The 25,726-nt window shown below is 41.9% G+C and overlaps 1 protein-coding gene across 9 annotated transcripts in view; it reads left to right on the top strand.

Annotated features, from left to right (window-relative positions):
- Positions 1-24,354, top strand: part of ANGEL1 (angel homolog 1) — a 41,653-nt gene extending 17,299 nt beyond the window's left edge. For all 9 annotated transcript variants that reach the window (XM_077910102.1, XM_077910101.1, XM_077910100.1 and 6 more), the window contains 8 exons: positions 550-776; positions 1,240-1,309; positions 1,914-2,347; positions 4,505-4,631; positions 4,944-5,054; positions 20,559-20,628; positions 21,152-21,315; positions 22,277-24,354. In XM_077910102.1, coding sequence (XP_077766228.1) covers positions 550-776; positions 1,240-1,309; positions 1,914-2,347; positions 4,505-4,631; positions 4,944-5,054; positions 20,559-20,628; positions 21,152-21,315; positions 22,277-22,437 — 1,364 coding nt within the window. In that variant the 3' untranslated portion in view covers positions 22,438-24,354. The remainder of the gene's footprint in view (positions 1-549; positions 777-1,239; positions 1,310-1,913; positions 2,348-4,504; positions 4,632-4,943; positions 5,055-20,558; positions 20,629-21,151; positions 21,316-22,276) is intronic.
- The last annotated feature ends 1,372 nt before the right edge of the window (positions 24,355-25,726 follow it).

Here is a 25,726-nt window from a genome sequence, read left to right as displayed (position 1 = left end):
TTATCTATATTATATATTTGGCTTCCATTAAAATTTGAAGAATGAGTTCTGTGGCTCAAATAGGTTTGAAATTCACTTTGTAGCCCCATGCTCTAGGGGAGATGGGGACATGTGGTTTATAGCCCCACAGGCTTTTTTGAGTTTAAAGGTTAGAAAATACCCAAGGCCGAGATTACTTTTGAAATGTCTTTAACCTCAGGTGACTATGAAGCACATTGATCTGAGTGATTCTCTAGAGACCTTAGATTTATCAAAAGTGAGAAATTGTCAGCCTGTATTTATTGAACATGTACTAGGTGTCAGGTACTATGCCTGATACTGAGGATGCAGTGGTTAACAGGCTAAGATTGTCTCTGGCTTTGCGGAGCTTACTGTCTAGTCTGAAAATGTCCTTAGGGTGCTGCTCAAATAGCCACAGAGAAGGATGGGTGGCAGGGAAGATGAAAAAAGGAACTTCAGGCACAGTATCTCTGAGTCAGGAGTAGAGATGGCAGGGCCTGTGGATAACATGTACTTGTTGTGGGCCTCTTCTTCCCAACCCCTTTGCAGAAATCTTGTGGCGAGAATGGGAGGATTTCTCCACTCAGCCAGATGCTCAGGGCCTGGAGGCGGGGGATGGCCCTCAGTTCCAGTTCACTCTGATGTCCTATAACATCCTGGCCCAGGACCTGATGCAGCAGAGCTCAGAGCTCTACCTGCATTGCCACCCAGACATCCTCAACTGGAACTATCGCTTTGCGAATCTCATGCAAGAATTCCAGCACTGGGACCCCGATGTGAGTGAAGAGGGGAGGAAGTGCCATCTTGTATTTGTTTTGAACCTGGCTGTTTTTTCCCGTGCACTTATAAAATGAGTTCAACCCCATAGTTGTTTATAGGATTGGAATTCTGCCTAGGGTTGGAGCTTTCCTGCCTGGAGTCTATGAGTTTTTGGCAGGTGCTAAGAAGACTTCACGGGTACATGCTTCCCAGCACCTTTATGCAAGGAGGGAGACTTGAGGGATTCCAGAAGCAGGAATATCTTGCGCTTGCATCTAGTCTGCTCAGCGTCACTCAAGGCCTGTCCTTGCTGGCACTGGCTGTCTGGGCAGGGCTGGCACTGTGGGAAGTTTCAGTGTGATCCTGTCTGAGACCAGCTACAGCTGCCCACCTGGCCCCAGTGTCTGCTCCTGGGGCAGGGGTCCCTCTCCAGCACTCTTGGTAACTCTGGAGTGATTGGTGTCCCTGTCAATTTCCCAGATCCTGTGTCTCCAGGAAGTGCAGGAAGATCATTACTGGGAGCAGCTGGAGCCTTCTCTGCGAATGATGGGTAATGCAGCTCCCTGGCACGTGCACTGGTCTTGCTTCCTGAGGCCCTGTCTGTTCTCTCCTGAAGGCACCATCTTTTCTTGTGCTTCAGTAAATCCTCAGTCTCACCTGTGTACTGTCTCCTCTTTGTATGGGAGAGAAAGAAAGAGTTCTGCAGTTTTAAAGCAGTTCTGACATTTACTGCCATTTAGTCCTTGAAGTAGCCTCTGCCCCAGTGAGGCTGAGTTAGTGTTATCCTTATTTCTGCAATGAGGAGACTGAGGTTCTAAAGATTTTTGTGACTTGCTCAAGGTCACTAGGCTACGAAGCTAGTAGGTTGTGGAGCTAGGACTCTATAATTTGTCTGACTCTAGAATCCATGCTTTTCCTATCAAGTTATGTTGCTTCATACCCTCCTGTCCTACTTCCCATCTAGCCCCTCAGTCACCTGGTAAGGGAACTGTAAGGGAACCTCGGCAGAACCAAGCAGTTGGCAAGGACAGGAACCCCTTTACCGAGCAGCAGGAGCAGTGCCATAGGCCCACACGCCTGGGCTGCTCCCACTAGTTGGAGGGATTCAGGCTTCGAGGACTCTGACCCATCTCCTTGGCTGGGTGTTCTTGCAGGTTTTACCTGTTTCTATAAGAGGAGGACCGGGTGTAAGACAGATGGCTGTGCTGTCTGCTACAAGCCCACAAGATTTCGTCTGCTCTGTGCCAGCCCTGTGGAGTACTTCCGGCCTGGCTTGGAGCTCCTCAATCGGGACAACGTGGGCTTAGTGTTGCTGCTGCAGCCGCTAGTCCCAGAAGGCCTGGGGCAAGTCTCGGTGGCCCCTCTCTGTGTGGCAAATACCCACGTGCTGTACAACCCACGCCGGGGTGATGTCAAGCTGGCCCAGATGGCCATTCTCTTGGCTGAAGTGGACAAAGTAGCCAGGTTGTCAGATGGCAGCCATTGCCCCATCATCTTGTGCGGGGACCTGAATTCAGTTCCTGATTCACCTCTCTACAACTTCATCAGGGACGGAGAACTCCAATACCATGGGATGCCGGCCTGGAAGGTGAAATGGGAGAGGCCACTGTGGGGGTGGGGATATGGCCAAGGGAGAGATTTGGGTACTGGCAACTAGTGCTGCTTCTGTGGCAGGGACCTCAGCTACACCTTTTCTGGCTTCCTCCAGCTTTTTCTTGTTCTGTAGAATAGTTTATAAACCTGGATGTTAGAAATTCCTGGGTGCCTTTGGCATCTTATAGTCCTTTCAGCTTTTATCATTAATTTTTAGTTTGTAAGTAAACTCACAAGAATTCAAACATTGTAAATAAGACCAAAACCCTCTTTATTACCTACGTTCCTCACCTTTCCCTTTAGGATGAAGTAGTAACTGTTTGAAGTTTGGTAGTGGTCTTCCAGAATATTCCATATGCATTTATAGTGATATCTATGTTCCTGTGATATTGTCATTGTAATTTACATTTATTAGGCACTTACTGGGTTCCAGGTGCTATTTTAAGCACTTTGCATGAGAAGTTTGGCAGTTTGCTGGCTCTAGGCTATGTAGATAGCTAGTGGTAGAACCACGATCTCTAACCAGGTGGTCTGGCCCCAGAGCTCTTGCCTTCCAATACTGTGCTGTGATTGCTTCTGACGACTGATATGTGATCTGTTGTGTGTGTATTTATAAACATATTATTGTATGTTTAATTCTGTAGGGTTTTTTTTTAACTCAACAATGTATATATGGATCTGTCTCATTCCTTTTAACTGCTGAATGTTGATAGAAGTCTCATAGTTTCATCATATTCAGCCCTGATGATAGACATTCAGCTTGTGCTGATTTCTTTATATGTCACTTAATCTCCCTGTTCCTCTGTTTGGCCACTGCTGCCCAACTTACTGCTTTGCTTTTGGCAAGGTGCAGTGGAGAAAGGACACAAAATGGCTGAAATATTGTTAAACACTTTGGGCTTTTATTTTAATGAGGTTACTCAAGGGCCAGCAATATCCTGATTCCTGAGTGTACAGAGAAAGGCCTTATCCCGGTGGAAAGCTGCTATAATCATGGAGCTCAGAAAATGGGAAAAAGAATTTACTAAGTGCCTACCACGTGACCATCGCCATTAGGGATAGTGATTAAGAGCACTCATTTGGAAGCCGGACAGTCCTGAGTTCTGATCCCTGTTCTGCTACCTTATGCGAGTTGCTTAACTTCCTTAAGCCCCATGTGCCTCATTGGTACCCTAGAGATACAATGGAACCCATTTCAGGGGGTTTTTGTTGTTGTGTAGCAGATCAAATAAAATAACACATAGTGAAGTGTTTTCTAGTTCCTGCTTCAAAGGAAGCAGACAGCTATTGGTTATCATTAAGGTTCTTAATTGTATATGGTATTATTATCATCCCATTTTATAATAGAGGATATTGAACTCAAGAGAGTTAACTAACTTGCCCAAAGTTAGACAGCTAGAAAATGGTCATTATATTCTAGCTCTGTCTTACTTGAGATGGCATATTGAAAATTTATGTCCTTCAAGGGCAGAGAGATGGTATCTCTCACTGTGCTCTCTCCAGCACTTAGCTAGTGTCTTGCACATAGTTGGCATCCAAATATTTGTTGTTGTTGTTGTTAAATGAAATAAAGGGAATTTTGCTACACACTGTGGAGATATGCAGATGGCTGATGTTGCCGAACGTTTCTCTGCTATGTTCTGTCCGTTCCCAGGCTGCTCATTGGCTTTGACTGAGGATGGGACATAGATACGGTAAAGTTCTTTGTTGCATTTCCCATTTGATTTGACCCTGTGGTTTCCTCATGATGGACTTAGGCTGCTAGACCTTGATCCAGAAGATCTGAAGATCAGGATAAACTCTTTCCCACTGCAAATTAAAGCCCCTGAAAGTTGATGTTCCCTGTGGAGATTCATGTAGATTTTTTTAAGGTGAAATTTAGGGGATAGAATGGGGCTAATTTAGGCGATGTTCATACAGTTCTATTCTCTTTGACTCACATACCTCATTCTCGTAGCCCTCATTTCTGCCTCGTGGACATTTCAGTGCTTCTAGTTAAAAAAAAAAAAAAGGCTTTAATTAGCTCCTTATTTTTAACCTTCCCCTGAGACTGATGTGTTTTGCTTATCTTATATATACAGTGTGTGATTGTCACGGGCTGTTTTCTTTTTCCATCTTAGTGTGCTCATTCCCACCTGCTCTTTCCTTCTAGGTGTCTGGACAGGAAGACTTCTCCCATCAGCTTTACCAGAGGAAGCTGCAGGCCCCCCTCTGGCCCAGCTCCCTGGGCATCACTGATTGCTGTCAGTATTTGACCTCCTGTCACCCCAAGAGAGCAGGTGAGCATGTGCCACATTCTTGGTTGGCTATACCTCTGTGCCCATTTTGGGAGAAAGCTGGTATTTATAGTGAAGAGAAAAATGTAATTCCCTCAATTCTCTTAACAAGTTCCTTTGTTTTTCCCACTGTTGTCCTCATATGAGCCCTCCCAGTGAAATGGACAACTTTAAATCCTATCTGTTGGAAATCAACTTGTCTTCAGAGCCAGGCTTCTTCTGTGTCCCTACACTGGAAGCTTTTCGGTATTAAGGGGGTTTCAGCATGTGGCTTCTCTTCCTTTCTCTCACTGTATGGCTTTTCCTGGTTTGCAGAGAGACTAAAGTATAGCCGAGACTTCCTGCTGCAATTCCGTTTCTGTGACATCGCCTGTCAGCGACCCGTAGGATTGGTTCTTATGGAAGGAGTGACAGATACTAAGCCAGGTAATGGCAACTAAGCTTGTTTTCTTGCTCTTCTTTCATCTTCACCCCTGGTATTTGTCAGTTATGTGGTTTCTTAGTCTTTTTGTAAGTAAAATTCTTAGTAGTCAGCTTCCGTTAGTAAGCATGCTTAGAAGGAAGGTCAGTAGAGTTCTGTGGCCATATGTGTGACTGGATGTGCAGCTCAGTGAGAACATGGACTTGGAATTGAGACTTGAGTTCCAGTCATCTCTGAGACCTTTAGTGAGACATGTAACCTTTTTAGGTTTAAGTTGCTGATAACCAGTGTGTGTACGGCATATAGGGAAGATACACATGACAGGGCTTTGAAAATCGTAAGGTGGGATGCCTGGGTGGTTCAGCGGTTAAAGCATTTGCCTTCAGCTCAGGGCGTGATTCTGGAATCCTGGGGTCGAGTCCCACATCGAGCTCCCTGCATGGAGCCTGCTTCTCCCTCTGCCTCTCTCTCTCTCTCTCTGTGTCTCTCATGAATACATAAATAAATAAAATTTTAAAAAAAAGAAAATCATAAGGTGATTGTAGTCCTGCTTGTAATAAAAATTTACTCCTACTGAGAACTTCCAGATCAAACATGGTAGAGTATACTTGATATGTTCCCCCCTTCTTGTCTCTGAAACCATTACAAAGCAACAAAGAGAATGGAAAAAAGCAATGCAAACTCCACCTTTGAGAAAAGTAGAAAAGTAGGAGATCTAAATATAACCTAAACCATGAATCACAGCATAGGTAGAATGGCTGCCGGAAGCGCTGGAGTTTGTGTAGCAGTGCTGGAAGAAGTATGCAGGGACTTATCTGGGGACAAAGAACCAGCACAGTGCATTTCTCCAAGGTGAGGAGTGTACCTTAAGGCACAAAACCAAAATCTCTTGTTTCATCAGCAACAATAGGATGCACAGGTTATGGTAGGAGATTGCCTGAACCTGTTTTGGTCTTAAGAGGCACTGGAGAAAAGCCTGATCAAGGAATAATGCTTATTTGCATTAAGCAGTCTGTTTGAATGGCGGCAGGGGTGATGAGGTACTTACAGAGCTGCATATCGCTTTTGGCTGGGGAAAAGTAAAGATTAAAGGACTCATACACTGTGTCATCAGGAATATCCCTATTACTTGGAATGCATACCCAGTTCTTCCCTTAGAGGAACTGTACAGATAGCTGGTACAGAAAAACCTCAACTAATTCAAAGCAGGGCTGCTAAAAAGGAACCAGTATGTGAGCTGTGTTAGAATACTGCAAGAAAGAAAGCAGAAGGAACAGGAAAAATAAAAGGCAGATAAAGAATGCTTACCTCAGAGATAAAAATTGTTGCCATGAAATATATGAAAAATTATGATTATTTTCCCATGAATTAAAAAAATGAAGCAATTGACTTTCTAAAACAAGAGTACAAAAATAATTGCCTTTATAAAGTAAGTTCAGGCACATTGCAAGACATCAGAAAATTAAATGGAAACTGCAGAGCTCAGGAAAGAATAAAAAATGTAAAAATCACATAAAATGAAACAAAATTGGGTACAGCATACGAAAGAATAGGAATAGATACTGCTGAAAACAAAACAAGAGACAGAAGCCATGAAAGAAAAAGCAAAATAAAAAGGAAGTAAAAGGATAAAAGAGGGTAGAGAGAAATGATTGTAGTGAAAGATAAGGAGACTTTCAACATACACATAATTAGAGTTCACAAGAAAACCAATATAAAGACACAAAAGAAGTATGTAAAGGTATGATTCAAGGAAGGTTTTCCCCAAATTAAAAGATTTGAGTCTTTTTTTTTTTTTTAAGGTTTTATTTATTTATTCATTAGAAACACACAGAGAGGGAGAGGCACAGGCACAGGCAGAGGGAGAAGCAGGCTCCCTGCAGGGAGCCCGATGTGGGACTCTGTCCTGGATCCCGGAATCATGCCCCGAGTCAAAGGCAGAAGCTCAACCATTGAGCCACTCAGGAGTCCCAAGATTTGAGTCTTTAAATTGAGAAGATGTACCATGTTTCAGTAAAAAATGACATAGGAGAATCAACAATAAGACATCCTACTGAAGTTACTAGAAGTCAGAAATAAAAGAATCCATTGGGCAGTTGAACCAAAAAGGATTGGGCTGCTCTTAAGAGTAAAAATGATCAGATTGGTTTTAGACTACTTAACGTTATCATTCAGTTGTAGAAGACAGGAGAATAAGGCTTCAAAGAAAGAAGATATGGTTCAAGAATTTCATACTCAACCAAAAGCCTTTCTTGACCAAATTGCTAGAACAACCTAAGACAACCAAGCAATGACTGGAAAAACTATATTAGAAGGACTGGTGATGGGCAGCCCTGGGCTCAGCGGTTTAGTGCCGCCTTCAGCCCAAGGTGTGATCCTGGAGACCCGGGATCGAGTCCCACGTCAGGCTCCCTGCGTGGAGCCTGCTTCTCCCTCTGCCTGTGTCTCTGCCTCTCTCTCTGTATCTCTCATGAATAAATAAATAAAATTTAAAAAAAATAGAAGGACTGGTGATAAGTCATGAATTTATTTTTTCTTATAGGAATTTAATTCAAATTGGCATTTCGCACAAAGCAACAAACATTTCAGTGATTCAGTTTTTTTTAATTGCAAAGCTGAATATATTATATTGCTGTAACGATAGCAATAATGATAATGATGGCCCCCATGCATAAGTAGGTAGCATGTGCCAGGAACTGAGATGACTGCTGGTATTAAGTGGGCTCAGGCAGGGAAGCAGTGGTTCAGTGTTTTATAATTACAAAATCCTAAAGTTAAACAGTAGTGGGACCCCACATTTCATGTTAAAAAATAGATAGAGTATTAAAAAACAAATAAAACAGTATTGTACTTGAAACATAAAACAAGCATTTCAATTTAGTTACAAAATTAAACCAAAAGCCTTTAAAATACATACTGATGATCACTTTGTAGGTAGAATCATTATGTGGGGAAAATACCCAGTTCACTAATAGTACAAAATAATAGTATTTTCAAAATTGAAATTAAATTTGGGTAAACACATCCATCCACCATATGTGTAGTTACCATCTATCACTACAAAAGATTATTATAATATGGACTCTGTTCCTTATGTTGTACTTTTCATTTCTTTTGTTTGTTTAATTTTTTTTATTGGAGTTCAATTTGCCAACATATAGCATAACACCCAGTGCTCATCCTGCCAAGTGCCCCTGTGCTTTTCATTTCTATAATTAACTTTATAACTGGAATGTTGTACCTCTTAATCCCCTTCATCCGTTTTTGCCTCTCCCTCGCCCCTTTCCCTCTGTCAACCGCTAGTTCGTTCTCTGTATTTATGAGTCTGTTTCTATTTTGTTCTTATTTGTTTTGTTTTTTAGATTCCACATGCAAGTGAAATCATGTGGTATTTGTCTTTCTCTAAGTTATTTCACTCATAATGCCCTCTAGGTCCACCTCTGTTATCACAAATGGCAAGATTTCATTCTTTTTTATGACTGAATAATATTCTGAGCGTGCACTTGTGTGTGTGTGTACACAACATGTTCTTTATCCATTTATCTATTGATGGACTCTTGGGTTGCTTCCATATCTTGGCTATTGTAATGAGGCTGAAGTAAACATAGGGGTGCATATATCTTTTTGAATTAATGCTTTTGTCTTCCTTGGGTAAATACTCAGAAGTAGAGTTACTAGGTCATATGGTATTTATTTTTAATTTTTTGAGCACCTTCCGTACTGTTTTCCATAGTGACCAATTTACATTCCCAGCAGTGGTGCACAAGGGTTCCCTTTTCTCCACATCCTCACCAACACTTGTTATTTCTTGTCTTTTTGATACTAGCCATTCTGACTGAAGGGATATCTCATTGTGATTTTGATTTGCATTTTCCTGATGATTAGTGATATTGGGCATCTTTTCATGTTTTTGTTAGCCATCTGTATGTCTTCTTTGGAAAAATGTTTATCTCATGAATGTCCTTTAGACTCCAAATCTAAAAATCTACCACCATTTTTAGACCGTGAGTAGAAAGAAGTACAATAAGGAGATCATAACATGTGATCTTTTTCTAGATGCGTTTAGGTGTGCTAATGAATAATATTTCCAGTCTAATACTAGACTCATGCAACCCACCAGTGCACATCAGAACTTGCTGACTTGATTGTGACATTGATTTTACTGGACAGCATGTGAGTTGCAAAAGGAGCTGCAGTGCTAGATAGTGATGGTCTAACCTTCCCACAGGCTGACATTGCACTGCACTGGAGCATTCTGTATTGCCCAAGTTGTGTAATAAAAACATTGTGATTCTCACTCTCCCCAGCTCCCTTTGTTTTTTTTTTTTTTTTTAAATTTTTAAATTGGAGTTCAATTTGCCAACATATAGCATACCACCCAGTGCTCATCCCGCCAGGTGCCCCCCTCAGTGCCCATCACCCAGTCACCCCAACCACCCACCCACCTCCCCTTCCACTACCCCTTGTTCGTTTCCCAGAGTTAAGTGTCTCTCATGTTTTGTCACCCTCACTGATATTTTCACTCATTTTCTCTCCTTTCCCTTTATTCCCTTTCACTAATTTTTATATTCCCCAAATGAATGAGACCATATAATGTTTGTCCTTTTCCGATTGACTTATTTCACTCAGCATAATACCCTCCAGGTCCATCCACATTGAAGCAAATGGTGGGTATTTGTCGTTTCTAATGGCTGAGTAATATTCCATTGTACACATAGACCACATCCTCTTTATTGGCTATTGTGGACATTGCTGCGATAAACTTCAGGGTGCAGGTGTCCCGGCGTTTCATTGCATCTGTATCTTTGGGGTAAATCCCCAGCAGTGTAATTGCTGGGTCATAGGGCAGATCTATTTTTAACTCTTTGAGGAACCTCCACACAGTTTTCCAGAGTGGTTGTACCAGTTCACATTCCCACCAACAGTGCAAGAGGGTTCCCCTTCCTTCACATCCTCTCCAACATTTGTTGTTTTCTGTCTTGTTAATTTTCCCCATTCTCACTGGTGTGAGGTGGTATCTCATTGTGGTTTGGATTTGTATTTCCCTGATGGCCAGTGATGCGGAGCATTTTCTCATGTGCTTGTTGGCCATGTCTATGTCTTCCTCTGTGAGATTTCTGTTCACGTCTTTTGCCCATTTCATGATTGGATTGTTTGTTTCTTTGCTGTTGAGTTTAATAAGTTCTTTATAGATCTTGGATACTAGCCCTTTATCCGATAGGTCATTTGCAAATATCTTCTCCTATTCTGTAGGTTGTCTTTTAGTTTTTTTGACTGTTTCTTTTGCTGTGCAGAAGCTTTTTATCTTGATGAAGTCCCAATAATCCATTTTTGCTTTTGTTTCTCTTGCCTTCATGGATGTATCTTGCAAGAAGTTGCGTGGCCAAGTTCAAAAAGGGTGTTGCCTGTGTTCTTCTCTAGGATTTTGATGGAATGTTGTCTCACATTTAGATCTTTCATTCATTTTGAGTTTATCTTTGTGTATGGTGTAGAGAATGGTCTAGTTTTATTCTTCTGCATGTGGATGTCCAATTTTCCCAGCACTATTTATTGAAGAGACTTTTTTCCAGTGGATAATCTTTCCTGCTTTGTTGAATATTAGTTGACCATAAAGTTGAGGGTCCACTTCCGGATTCTCTATTCTGTTTCATTGATCTATGTGTCTCTTTTTGTGCCAGTACCACACTGTCTTAATGACCACAGCTTTGTAGTACAACCTGAAATCTGGCATTGTGATGCCCCCAGCTATGGTTTTCCTTCCCCAGCTCCCTTTGTGGGGGAATAATTCGAAAGAAGGGAATCTAAATTTTAAGTTCCCTCCTTGTAAGCATTTTCAATTATGAATGATTTCTTTTTTCCAGTGTGGTCTTAAAGACACTGAAAGGGGTTACTGTGTTTTCTTTCTCATGACCACTTGCCTCTTTCCATTGAACTCTGGACCTTCAGGTCTTTTATTTTTATTTTTATTTTTTTTATTTTTTAACACTATAAAATTTTATCTTTTATTTTTATTTATTTTTTTAAAGATTTTATTTATTTATTCATGAGAGACACAGAGAGAGAGAGAGAGAGGCAGAGACACAGACAGAGGGAGAAGCAGGCTCCATGCAGGGAGCCCGATGTGGGACTCGATCCCGGGACTCCAGGATCACGCCCTGGGCTGAAGGCAGGCGCTAAACCGATGAGCCACCTAGGGATCCCCCTTCAGGTCTTTTAATAACAATAAACCATATGCTCAATACAGTATATTATAGGAAAAAAATGCTAATAGATGATTTTTGTAACCACTGTTTACAAACTGACCAGATGACCACGGACCAAAGGATCATTTTTCTAACCAGGAAAGTTCTGAATCCAGCTTCTCCACTGGCCCATGCCTGGACACAATTTATCCTCTTCCCAAGAACTTGCAGAAGAACTTACTTGTTTGACCACTCCTAGTGCTGACTGGGTCAGGAAGATGCTGCCGCCTAGGTAGAGGCATCTGTGGCCCATGTGCTCATATGGCCTGGTGGGGCACGCAGAGGTCTCTAGTCCTGTGTGATTGCCAGAACAGTGCAGTTTGTACACAGTGCTGGGTGGACAGAACCTGCTGTTGAGGTAAACCATTTTTAGTATCCTGCTAGTCACTGAGATTTTTCTGGCATATTGTAATGGTTAAATGTAGGACTCAAAATGAAGATATTAGCATTATTGCAAATATATATGCTCCAAATAATATTACATCAACAATCACAAAGTGAAAGTGCAGGCTTTAATAAGGAAGAGTAGTCAGAAAATAACTAATGGTAAAGGGTTTTAATTAATCTGTCTCAGCCCACAACAGATCAAGTAGAAAAAATATAAGAATGTGGAAGACTTCAGTAACATGTTGTATGGTAAATCTGATTGATGCACATCAAACTCTGAATACTGAAAGCAGAGCAAAGACATCTTTTTAAGTATTCATATGAAATTCTTAAGAATTAGACTACCAAAAAAACCCTCAGTAAATCTCAAATGGTAGAAGTCATATAGTCTTTCTCTGATCACACATGCAGTAAAAATAGAAATTAGAAACAGAAAACATTGTCATCTGAATACTTAGAAAATTTCAAACAACTTTTTGAGTCAAAGGTGATATTTAAGCTAAAACTGCAGAGTATCCAGACAATAATAATAATGAAAGTACAGTATATTTATGGGTTATAGCTAAAACAGCATTCAGTGAAAAGTTCATGGAATTATATAGAATATTTGGAATCATAGAATTACATTAGTAGATAGGAAAAGCTAAAAGTAAGTAAAATACACATTGAACTCAAGAAATTAGAAAAAAGAACAAATAAACTGAAAGAAAACAGAAGATACGAATAGGAATAATTTAGAAAACATAATAGTGGAACTAATAAACTCTAGAAGTTGGTTGTTTGGGCAAAAAGCAGCTGTCAGGTAGGCCCATTAGCTAACCTATCTCAAAGGTCAGGGAAGGAACAAACGAAAGTATCTAGATGCAGAATAATTAATAGGATTATAAGGGGGTTCTTGGCCCGGCTAAGTACAAAAGAAATTAAAAACTTAGATGGCATATATTAATTTTAGAAAATGTAATTTAGTAAAAGAGATTACAGAGAGGAGACTCTAAATAGAGAAGAAATACATACAGTTCTCAAAGATGTGGTCCCACAAAAACACCAGGCTCAGCTTGATGAGAGATTATCATCAAACCTTTAAAGAAAGTATAAATCCATTACTATTTAAATTATTACAGTACACAGAGGAAAAAAGGAGCTGCTTAATTTTTTTTTTAATTTTTATTTATTTATGATAGTCACAGAGAGAGAGAGAGAGAGAGGCAGAGACACAGGCAGAGGGAGAAGCAGGCTCCATGCACCGGGAGCCTGACGTGGGATTCGATCCCGGGTCTCCAGGATCGCGCCCTGGGCCAAAGGCAGGCGCCAAACCGCTGCGCCACCCAGGGATCCCTGGAGCTGCTTATTTTTATACAAGTATTTTGACACTGATACCTGATGGCAGTTAAACAGAAGAAACTATTGATGCTAATATTCTCCACTTATAAATATTGATGTAAAAAAAAATTTAAACAGAAGATCAGGAAACAATCTAGCAGCATATCAGAAGAGTAGTATATACCATGAACAAAAGGAACTTAAGAAATATACAGATTGTTTGATTTTGGGAAATCCATTAATGTAACTTAACATACTAAATGTATATGAAATCTATTAAAATATATGAAATATATCCTATATAGTCCAAGAGACTATTGAAATTCAACATCTATTCTAGATTCTTTTTAAAAGACCCTTCTTAAATTAAGGAAAAACTAGATACAGGCATACCTTGTTGTATTGTGCTTCACTTTATTGTACTTTGCAGACATCGTGTTTTTCACAGATTGAAGATTTGTGGCAACCTTGCACTGAGCAAGTCTATTAGCGCAGTTTTTCCAACACCATTTGTTCACTTTGTGTCTGTCACATTTTGGTGGTTCTTCTCGCAATATTTCAACCCTTTTTATTATTGTATTTATTATGGTGATCTGTGATCAGTGATCTTTGATGCGACTATTGGAATTGTGAAACGTTACAAACCACACCCATATAAGATGGCAAACTTAATCGATAAATGTTTTTTGTCTTCTGACTGCTGTACCGACCAGCCATTCCCTTGTCTTTCTCTCTCCCTCTCCTTAGGCTCCCTGTTCCCTGAGACAAAACAATATTGAAGTTAGCCAATTAGTAGCCCTACACTGGCCTCTGAGTGTTCAAGGGAAAGGAAAGAGTCACATGTCTTCCACTAAATCAAAAGCTAGAAGTGATTAAGCTTAGTGAGGAAGCCATGTCAAAAGCTGAGACAGGCAATAGCTAGGCTTCTTGCCCCAAACAGTTAGCCAAGCTGTGAATGCAAAGGAAAAGTTCTTGAAAGAAAAAAAGTGCTACTCCAATGATGACCTGAATCATAAAGCAGAACATCCTTACTGCTGATATGGAGAAACTTCTAGTGGTCTGGATATGAGATCACCTTAGCCACAACATTTTCTTAAGCCAAAGCCTAGTTCAGAGCAAGGACATAATTCTACTCAATTTTGTGAAGGCTGAGAGGTAAGGGACGTGCGGAAGAAAAGTCTGAAGCTAGCAGGGGTTGGTTCATAAGGTCTAAGGAAAGAAGCTGTCTCTGTAACATAGAGGTACAAGGTGAAGCAGCAAGTTATCCAAAAGATCCAGATCCATCTATGATAATTAATGAGGGTGGCTACACCTGAGAGATTTTTAGTGTAGACAGAATAGCTTTCTATTGAAAGAAGATTGCCATCTGTACTTTTCATAGCTAGAGAGGAGAAGTCAATGCCTGGCTTCAAAGCTTCAAAGGATAGGCTGTTGAAACCTACTGCTTAGAAAAAAAGATTACTTTCAAAATAGTATTGCTCATTGACAATGTATCTGGTCATCCAAGACTCTGATGGAGATGTACAAGATTAACATTGTTTTCATGCAGGCTAACGCAGCATTCATTATGAAGCCCATTGATCAAGGAATGATTTCAACTTTCAAGTTTTATTATTGAAAAAATATATTTGTAAGGCTATAGCTGCCACAGATAGTGATTCCTCTGATGGATTTGGGCAGGGTAAATCGAACCTTCTAGAAAGGATTCCTCATTCTAGATGCTGCTAAGAACATTTGTGACCCCTGCGAAGAGGTCAAAATACCAACATTAATTAACAAGAGTTTGGAAGAAGTAGATTCCAGCCTTCAGGGATGACTGTGAGGGGTTCATGTTTTCAGTGGAAGAAGTAACTGCAGATGTGGAAATAGCAAGAGAACTAGAGAAGTCAAGCCTGTAGATGGGACTGAATTGCTGCAATATCAGGATAGAACTTATGAGGGGTTTCTTCTTCTTTTTTTTTTTTTTAAGATGCTTTAATTTATTTGAGAGAAACAGAGCATGAGCAGGGGGAGGGGCAAAGAGAGAAAGGGAGAAGTAGGTTCCTCATTGAGCAAGGAGCTTGATGTGAGGCTCGATCCCAGGACCCCAAACTCATCACCTGAGCTAAAACAAGAGTTGGACACTTAACCTGATTAAGCCATCCAGGTACCCTGAGAAGTTGCTTCTTGTGGATGAGTAAAGAAAGTGATTTCTTGAGATGGCATCTGCTCCTGGTGACAATGCTGTGAGGATTATTGAAATGACAACAAAGGATTTAGAATATACAGTTTTTAAAGATTTATTTATTTTTAGAGAGAGTGCTTGCATGCTCGTAAGTGGGGGGAAGAGCAGAGGGAGAGGGAGATAGAGAACCTCAAGCAGACTCTTTGCTGAGTGGGGAGCCCAATGCAGGGCTTAATCCCATGATCCTGACCTGAGCCAAACCCAGGAGTTGGACACTTAACCCAACTGAGCCATCCAGGTGCTCCCAAAGGATTTTGAAGATTACATAAACTTAGTTGATAAGACAGCAGCAGGGTGTGAGAGGATTGACTCCGATGTTGAAAGAAAAGTTCTCTGGACAAAATGCTATCAAATATCAAACAGATTGCATGCTACAGAGAAATCGTTTGTAACCACTCTGATCAGTCAGCAGCCATCCACATTGAGGCAAGACTCTCTACCAGCAAAGAATTATGACTTGCTGAAAGCTCAGGTGATGGTTAGCACTTTTTTTTAGCAATAGAGTATTTTTAAATTAAGGTATATACATTGTTTTTTTTAGATATAATACTATTACATAAAAGACTACAGTACAGTATAAATATAACTTTTATATGCTCTGGGAAACCAAAAAATTCGGTTGACTGGCTTTATTGGGATATTTACTTTATTGTGGTGGTCTGGAACCAAACCCACCATATCTTTGAGGTATGCCCATAATCCCTTACATCATAAAATGAATCTTGGTCAGCAGTGTATGGTAGCAGCAGTGCACCGTGGAGGTGGGGTGCAGGAAGAGGGGAGTGGAGCCACTGCAGGCCAAATTAAAAACCAAACCAAACCACAGCATTTATCTCAATTCCACAAATCCGCATCTGGCTTAAAGAAGACACTATAGTAGCATTCCTGTCAAAGTCAGAAATAAGACAAGGATGACCACTCTCATTATTCAGCCATGTTCAGAGATGCCAGCCAACAGATTTAGAAACAGAAAGGTAAGAAAACAGAAGTAACAAAGTGGAAAGGAGGGTTTAATTACTTGCTGCTCATATTGTTAGATAACTGGTGATCCAAGAGAATCAACCAATAACTATTTATAAGCATTAAGATAATCCTGGAGAGTAGCTTGTATGGTATGAATATACAGAAAGACAATAGTATTCATATATAAAAATAATGATATATTTGTTAAAAGATAATAATAAAAAAGACCCTATTTATAATACCAACAAAAGAAAAAATCAACAGGGAAAATGTAAAGTATATAAAGGAATATTTCATTTAGTCTGAATTAATAATTTTATTGATAAGAAGTTGTCCATAACATTCCCTTACTTTTTTTTTTTTTTTTAGAATATATTTATTTATTTGAGAGAGAATGAGAGAGAGCACAGGCAGGGTGAAGGGCAGGGGGAGAGGAGCAAGCAGACTCCCTGCTGAGCAGGGAGCCCCATGTGAGACTGATCCCAGGACCCTGAGATCATGGCCTGAGCTGAAGGCTGATGCTTAACTGACAGCCACCCAGGTGCCCCCCTTAACCCATTTAAAAAAAACAGCTTTATTGTTTTGTTTTTGTTTTTTAAAAATAGCTTTATTGTGATGAAATTCATATACCATAAAATCTACCCGGTGGCTTTTATTGTATTCAGAATTGTGTAACCATCACTATAATCTAATAGTAGAACATTTTCATCACTCCCAAAAGGAGCCCTGTATCTATTAGCAGTCAATGTCTGTTCACCTCTCCCCTTGTGAAAAACATTAATTGAACGTGGCCATACGGGTTTCTTGACGCTCAGTTTTATTCCATTCACTATATGTCTATCCTTATGCCAGTGCTATAGTGTCTTGCTTATTTTAGTTCTGTATAAGTTTGATGTAGAGAAGTATACATCCTATAACTTTATGGTTTTTTAAGGTTATTTTGTTTATTCTGAATCCATTTCATTTCTATATGAATGTTAGGCTCAGCATGTCAATTTCTGCAAAGAAGCTAGTTGGGATTTTGATAGGGATCTACAAATCTGTAGGTCAATTTGGGAAGTATTGCCATTTTAATAATATTATCAATGAACATGAATATCTTTCCATTTATTTAGATCTTTAATTTCTTTCCATATTCTGTTAGTTTCCAGTGTGGAAGTCTTACACTTTTGTGAAATTTATTATCATTTTGATGATACTGTAAATGGAAATGTGTTCTTAATTTCATTTTTGGATTTTTACTGCTAGTGTATAGAAATGCAATTTTTGTATATTGACTTGTATGTTATAGTCTTGATAACTCATTTATTCTAATAGTTTTTTAGTGGATTTCTTAGGATTTCCTGTATAAAAGATCATGTCATCTTGCAAACAGAAACAGCATTACTTCTTCCATTCTAATCTGAATGCCTTTTATTTTTTCTTCCATGATTGCCCTGGCTAGACCTTTCTAATGTTGAGTGATGAGAGTGGACATCCTTGATTTGTTCCTGATCTTAGGGGTAGAGCTCTTTTTTTTTTTTTCATAAAAATTTATTTATTTATTCATTCAGAGAGAGCAAAGAGAGAGGCAGAGACACAGGCAGAGGGAGAAGCAGGCTCCATGCAGGAAGCCCGATGTGGGACTCCATCCTGAGTTCCAGGATCACACCCCGGGCTGCAGGCGGCACCAAACCGCTGCGCCACTGGGGCTGCCCAGGGGTAGAGCTTTTAAGTGTGTAGTGAGTTAAATGTGATGTGAGCCCTGGGGTTTTTGTGGATTCGCTTTATCTGGGTAGAGAAGTTATCTTCTGTGTCCAGTTTTTTATGTTGTTTATTTTATTTTATTTTATTTTTTTTCATAAAGGGGTACTGAATTTTGTCAAATGTTTTTTCTGTTTGTGTTCAGATGATCATATGGTTTTTATCCTTCAGTATTATACTAATATCATATATTACATTAATAGATTTTCAAATGTAAAAATAACCTTATATTCCTACGATAAATTGTAGTTGATCATAGTTTATAATCATTTTTATATTTTGCGGGATTTGGTTTGCTAATATATTGTTCTGAGACTTAATTGGTTGAGACAGTTTATTGAGACAACCAATATTGGTTGCCTGAGACTTAATTTCCAACACAGGGAAGAAAGAGGTTCCCCCCCCCCGCCACCTGCCCACACCAACAATTCAACTCAATTCTGACACTGTCTACACAGAGATAGCACCAGATTTCACAGGTTGAAGACTTAGTCCTGTAAGACTGCCCTTGCTCCCTAACTTCAGACACCAGTCACAAGCCCAACCTGTGCTTCAACAACTCCCTCCTTGGACTTTAGATGCTAGTCATAAGTCCAGATTGTTAACTTTCTGACCAACTGGCTATTATAAATCAGAGGTTCCCATGATCCTCTCCTTCCTTGGGTTTAATTAATTTGCTCTAATGGCTCACAAAACTCAGAGAAACATTTTAGTCACTAGATTACCAGTTTATTATAAAAGGATAAAACTCAGGAACAAGGCAGATGGGAGAGATGCATACAGCAAGGTAGTTGGGAAGCTTCTGTGGACTCTCTCATGTTGCATTCTCCCCAAATCCCCACGTGTTCACCAGCCCAGAAGTTCTCTGAAGGCTTTGTTACATAGGCAGGGTTGATGAAATCATTGGCTGTTGGTCATTCAAGCTCCAGCCCCACTCCTCTCCCAGGAGGTGTAGGGAGTTAGGACAGAAAGTTCCAGTCCATTAATCACAGGTTGGTTCTTCTGGTAACCAGCCCCCATTTTTAGGTGCTTTCCAAAAGTCATCTAACATAGCAGAGGACACCCTTATCACTCTCATCTCTTAGGGAATTCTAAGGGTTTGGAGAGTTATGAGGAACTCTGGACAAGAGCAAATATGTATTTCTTATAAATTATAATATCATAGTCATTGAGGAATTTTGCCTGTACATTCACAGGGGTTATTGTTCTGTAGTTTTCTTTGTGATGTTTTTGTCTAATTTTGATTGAGTAACACCTCACAGCATGAGTTGTAAGTGTCCCATCCTAATTTTTCTAAGTGTTATGTAGTATTTGTATTGCTTTTTTAAAAAATGTTTGGCAGAATTCACCAATGAAGCCATCTAGTCTTGGGCTTTTCTTTGTGGGAAGTTTTCAGATTACTAATTCAATTTTTTTACTTGCTTATAAGCTATTCAGATTGTTTATTTCTTCTTGAATCAGTTTACATAGTTTGTGTCATTTTAGAAATTTGTCCATTTCATCTAAGTTATCAAATTTGTTGGTATACAGTTGTTTATAATAGTCTAATTTAAAAATTTGTATAAGGTTGGTAGTGGTGTCCTTTCTTTCGTTCTTGGTTTTAGTATTTTGTTTTTTCTTGTTCAGTCTAGCTCAGGGTTTGTCAATTTTGTTGATCCTTATTTTCCTGTTGTCTTAGTCAGTTTAGACTATTATAACAAAATATCACAGCCTAGATGGTTTATTGACAACAGAATTTTATTTCTCACAGTTCTGGAGCTGGAAGTATAAGATCAGGGTGCCAGTGTGGTCCGGTTCTGATGAGGGCCCTCTTCTGGGTTGTTGAGTGCTAACTTCTTGTGTCCTCACATGGCAGGAAGAGGGTGAGGGTCCTCTTGGGGATCCCTTTTATGAAGGCATTAATCCAATGCAGGAGGGCTCCACACTTGTGACCTAATTATTTGGAAATAATTAGGTCCATCTCCAAATACCGTCTCACTGGGGGTAGAATTTCACCTTACTTTGGGGAGACAAATATTCAGTCCATAACACTTATTAATATTAGTAGGATCTATAATAATATCCCTACCTTCTTTCCTGATATTGGGAATGCATATTTTCATGAATGTGTATATATATATTTATGTATATTTAACAATGCATAACATACATGTTATACAGTATATATACATACACACGCACACATACATGTATACACACATAGCAGATGGTGTGTGATAGAAAATCTCTGAAGGATTTATACCAGGAGTTTGGTAACATTGGTTGCCTCAGGAGAGGGAAATTGAGTGGCAGGGGCCCCACTTAATGGTAGGGAGACTTTTTCACTGATATTTTTCTCTACATTTTGATTTCTGTACCATGTGACTCTAATTACCTATTCTAAAGAATAAATTTAAATAATTTGAAAAGGTGCTGAGGCAAGGAAGAAATGTGCACTCAAGGTCTCTATCTGCCTTCCTCAAGTTCTTGACTTTGATCCATTATTTTCCTCATCCCATTACCTCTTCTCTTCCCTTTCCCCCTTTTGGAGCAATCCAGTCAAGGATTTGAGAAGGATTTCAGGGTGTAAGGTTCTGACCCTGCTTCACTGTCTGTGAATAATAAAACCTTTTCTCCCTGGTCTTCTACAGAGCGACCTGCTGGCTGGGTTGAGTCTGTTCTTGAGGAAGACGCATTGGAGCCTGAGCCTGTCTTCCCCAGGTGATCTTCCTTCCAGTTCCCTGCAGCTTGCTTTCCAGCCCCCATCTGGGTATATGGGAGGGTTCTCATTGGCTTTCCTGAGGCTGATTTGGGGGGCACTTTTTGCTGAGGTCTCTCTTCTCCTAATACATGTTAAGCTTTTGGAAGGCTGGTGTGCAGAGGCCAGAAGTGACCTACCCAGGTACTTGCAGATGAAAAGCTCATGCACTTTTCCACAGAGAATAAGGCTTCACAGAAGAACTTGCTGACCCCTGGAAAGGATACATTATGTATACTTCATGTAATAAGAGGAGAGTGGGTGGCGGTGGGGTGAGGAGAGTCAGGAGTCTGAGTATAAATGTATCTGTTTCTAGGCTAATTTTAGCTAAGACTATCTGCCTTTTATTAGCATGGGAAGGAATTTGCTGAGATGGAGTTATTTGGGATCATCCCTTAAAAATTTTTACAAAATCCATACAAGAAATGACTTTGAGAAAAGTTCAATAATGTTTGTTGACTGACCTCTTTTCCTTCATCCCTGCAGGACTGTAGGTACCATCCAGCATTGCCTTCACCTGACCTCAGTATATACTCATTTCCTGCCCCAGAATGGCCGCCCAGAGGTCACCACAATGCCCTTGGGTCTTGGAACAACGGTGGATTACATCTTCTTCTCAGCTGAGTCCTGCGAGAATGGGAACAGAACTGGTAAGCCTGGTGGATCCTGGGTTCGTAGAAGCCACCCTCAGAAATCCCTGGGAATAGCTGATGGTACGTCAGGTATTTGGTCACATGGCATGGGCTGCTGCAACCTGTCTCACAAAAGAGCAAATTTCATACCCACCTGGCACTGGACATCCTCATCATAATTCCCTTAGGCCACTTGCCTGCCTTCTCTTTTTATCTTTGCAGCATTAGAGAGAGGTGGGCAGAAGCAGCCCTACCTCTATTTAAGAGATAAAAATAGAGCATCAGGAGGTAAGTGGATTTTGAATGTGGCAGCCATTTAGTGAGGGACTTGGTTAGATCAGAAACCCTATTGTTTCTTCACCCGGCACTGGCAGTCACAGTATGGCAGTCTACCAGCCTCATGCCTGTTTTAGTTAAAGCATGTCTTTTAAAATGTTTGAACTGATTGTCAATGTTTAAAAATCAGATTAAAAAAAAAATCAGATTTTAGGGCAGCCCGGGTGGCTCAGTGGTTTAGCACTGCCTTCGGCCCAGGGCGTGATCCTGGAGACCCGGGATCGAGTCCCACGTCAGGCTCCCTGCATGGAGCCTGCTTCTCCCTCTGCCTGTGTCTCTGCCTCTCTCTCTCAATCTCCCCCCGCCCCCCATGTCTCTAACGAATAAAAAAAATCTAAAAAAATAAATCAGATTTTATGTAAGAAATCTGGATTTCCAGCTTTTCTTGGAAAGTCTGAAGTTTTCATAGGCATACATTCTCTGGTTGCCACAGTCTCCCTGAATCTACCCTGCTTCGTTCATTGGTATTTCACAGAGTATCTGAGAAAATGAGGCCTCAGCCAGAGGCAGCGGGGGGAGGAGAGGGTGGGCAGGGGGTAGCCAAGGGGGTGCGGCCTCCATAAAGCATAGCTCCTACAGGCCCCAGCCACCCTATGCAGTGGCCAGGGCTGCTTTCCCCACTGGCTTCTGCTTTATATCCTAGATCGCAGGCTGTATCAAGATGGGACTCTCAAGCTTCTGGGCCGTCTCTCCCTCCTCTCTGAAGAGATTCTCTGGGCTGCCAATGGCCTACCCAATCCCTTCTGCTCTTCAGACCACCTCTGCCTGCTGGCCAGCTTTGGGATGGAAGTCACCGCCCCATGATGGGGCTTCCAGGGGAAGAGAGCTTCTCTTCCAGAAGAGCTCACTGGATCAGAGACTGTGGAAATACCCTATGCTTCTGGAAACTAAGATCCAAGGAACTTACGTCCCTTCCCCATTTCCCTTTTCCCATGGTTAGATTTTCTCCAGGCCTGTCCACGTTCTCTGCCTGTGGTCCCTGCCCCGCCCCAACCTCTTCCTAATCCTGTGCCACATACTCAGTGGCCCTGGGAGAGGCAGAAGGGGGGTTCCCCTTTCCTTCCATGTATCCAGCGCTCCCCCTTAATTTTTAATTACCAGGGTTGCGGGAGCTATTGATCTCATTGGTTATTTGCTTTCAGGATGTTTCTTGATGGTATCTTCTAACCCAATCTTCCTGCCTTCATGACCTCTGGGCCCAGCCCTCTTGTTAGGCATACACATGTGAGGTGTGTAGTATGAGTGTGTCCTCTCAGGGTGAGACTGCTCTGTATGGCCATTCCTGCCTCTGCACTGGCCTATCGGCCTCAGGACAGATCGAGAGCAGGACCTGATGTTGCCAGGCAGCAGCAGGGGCATGGGCCCTTCTCCCCTTTTATCCTCTGTGTCTCATGAGGTGTTCATCATGCCACCCAGGGCATACTCCTCCTCTGGCCTCTGGAAATGAGCGGGCCTCCTGGCCTGGAGCAGCAGATTCAGGGATGTACTGCCTGCCCCAGCAGCCTCCAAGCCTCCAACCCAGAGCTCGCATAGGCCTGACACACTTTCTCTAGGGCTTGTCCCTTTCCCTAGGCCACTGTGAGAGAGGTGAAAGTGCGAACCCCTGTGTGGGGTCAGTGGACTGGAATAGGAGTTTGAGGTTTAAAAGGACGAAAGAGAACCTTCAGGAAACTTGTCTTACTGGACTCTGTCCCCTGCAGACCTGGGGCAAGGGTGGGAGTCCTGGTAGAGGTAAAAACAAGCAGGCTGCACAGCTGTTTCAGCTGGGACCCAAGACCTCAGGGACTCTCTCTTTCCTCTGCACACCTCAGAAGCCATTTTCTGTTCCTTTCCTCCCACCACCTTTTATCTCCTGCCTCCCCCATTCCTTTCCACTTCCTTCTAGAAAAGCCTGATACTTAGCTCAGGCCAAACTCTCTCTGCAGAAGGTGGCCTTGGGTTAAACCTATCCAAGAACCGGAGGTGGCAGTGCTTTAGGATTTGTTCTGGCCAGCAAGGCCTCAGCTGCTCATTGCCAGTGCTTCCCCTCCTAGCACAGGGCTACCCTGGCTCATTCAGGGGGCCCTTTGCCCACATGTATCACCTGCATGCCTTAATCTTTCATAGCTGGGGTGCAGCCTGGGTGTTCCTGGGCCCACAGCTCCTCACATCGCCTTCAACTCAGAGTAGCTGCTGGTCCTTGCAGATTAGCCTTGCTGTTGCCCGGCTCGGCCTTGGGAATGGGACTGAAAGGAATAGTGGAGAGGCTGGAATTAGGGACAGTTAGCCAGAGGTTCTCTCCCCTTATTTTTGGAAGCCAAAGACCCAGCTTGAATTCTGCTGCTGTGTTCATGGTTATAAGCTTTCTGTGCCTAGGTACTGGGGAATTTATCTGTGCGTGTATATTTTTGAACACTGTATCCTGGGTACTGGGCATGTGCCTGTCTGAGCCCCAGGCCCACCTGTCCACACCCCACCCATCGTTCACTGTGTTTGTCTCTCCCTGGGCACCTCCTGAGATGGTCTCAAGTCAGTGCCCTGTTAGTTTTCAGGACTATGGCCCATCACTGTTCTCTTCTGCCAGGAAATGCAGTTTAACGGCTCAAGATGGCAGAGGGCAGGAGTTTTATAGATGATCTTTTCCTTGTTTTCTTATTTGTTTCTGTTTTAGAAATGAAATGGGGGTTTTAAGTGGTCATTTGAGCTGTCTTTTCCAAATAAAGGTTTACCATTTCCCCCCAACTGTTGATCATTTTGTTAGGCTCCTGAAGGGCATGGGGGAGAGAAGGCCTGGAGAGTGAGGTGGGCAAGAGGAAGAGACTAATCCTGGGCTGGGCTCTCAGGTCCTAAAGCTTGACCTGAGAAAGGTATAATCACCCTGTGATAATTGACACATATCCCTGCTGCTCTGAGGCCTGGGAGGAACAGGGCCCGAAGAAGCCTCCTCCCTTGCCTTTTGTTGGGGTCCAGCTCTCTTCTCCCTCCTCACAGGAGCAGAACAGCTCCTTCAGCTGGTATCATTCCTATTCCGTCTGCTGCCCTCATTCCTTCCCCTGGTCCACGTGCATTTCAGGAGGGTCTCTGTCGAACATGGGGCGAGAAGCATTTTTCTTGTCAGAGCCATCGCAGCTGCGTGAGGCATGATGTGCATGGCGGTTGCCTCTTGGTCAGTGTCTATTTCTGGTTACCTCTTGCATGCTGGAATCAGAGCTGGACTGTGGGCCATCTGCTGATGGAAAGGTTTCCCTCCCGGGCCTCCTTCCGCTGGTACTTTTGTCTTCCTCCAGCCTCCTCCTGCAGCAGATCCATCAGGCCCACGTGCCCTGGGGAAGCCGTGAAACCAGGTGTGACTTTCTGCCTTACCTGAATAGAATCCCAGACCCTACACTCCTGAATTGGCCTCTGAGAACTGGAATTATTTAGTTACCTGGTGCTTCTGTTGAACCACTTGGCCGAAAGAAAACAGCCAGGGGTAAGGAACACCACTTGTCATGTTGGCCTGGTCATTTGATGACTGTGGGTAAGTTAATTGTTGTGTTGCGTATCTTGGTGAAATGGGGATTAAAGTAATAACCTTTTCCATTTGTGAGGAATTTTCAGATCTGAAATTGTGTTGTTTGGGCTTTGGCAAGCAAGGGAAGGTAAGATTTCAGAGGATCGCTGGTAGGAGTTGAGGGTGAATAGTTCTCTCCAGCCTGGCTGCATGGTTTGCTCGTTGGCTAGGAATTATTTTACAGTTCTGAGCTTTGAGGTGTACCCCCCACCCTGCAGGGTTTCCTGAGTCATGTAACATTTGCACAGATATTTATTAATGTTTGAACAGTGCTTCTACATCCACTAGCAGTCAACACCGTGAGGTGGCAATGTGGGTTTTCATATATTACCTTTATTTACATCTGAGGAAACACAATTTGCAAAGAGGTAAATTGAGGATCTCCTTTGCTTTGTTCCTTGATACCCCACAGCCCTCAGAGCACAGCCTTTCCCAGAGTAGGAGAGACAGGTAATTTTGTAAGGCGGACACATGGTGGGTGGGCCTGGAAGAAGGGAAAAGACCAACCAGCCTGCTGCTGCTGGGTTTTGTCTTTAAACTTTTTCTCCCCAGGTCTTGCCC

Source organism: Canis aureus, chromosome 9, assembly GCF_053574225.1.
Source record: "Canis aureus isolate CA01 chromosome 9, VMU_Caureus_v.1.0, whole genome shotgun sequence".
Lineage (NCBI taxonomy): Eukaryota > Metazoa > Chordata > Mammalia > Carnivora > Canidae > Canis > Canis aureus.
Note: the sequence above shows the minus strand (reverse complement) of the source record. Positions and strands in the feature narration are given on the sequence as shown.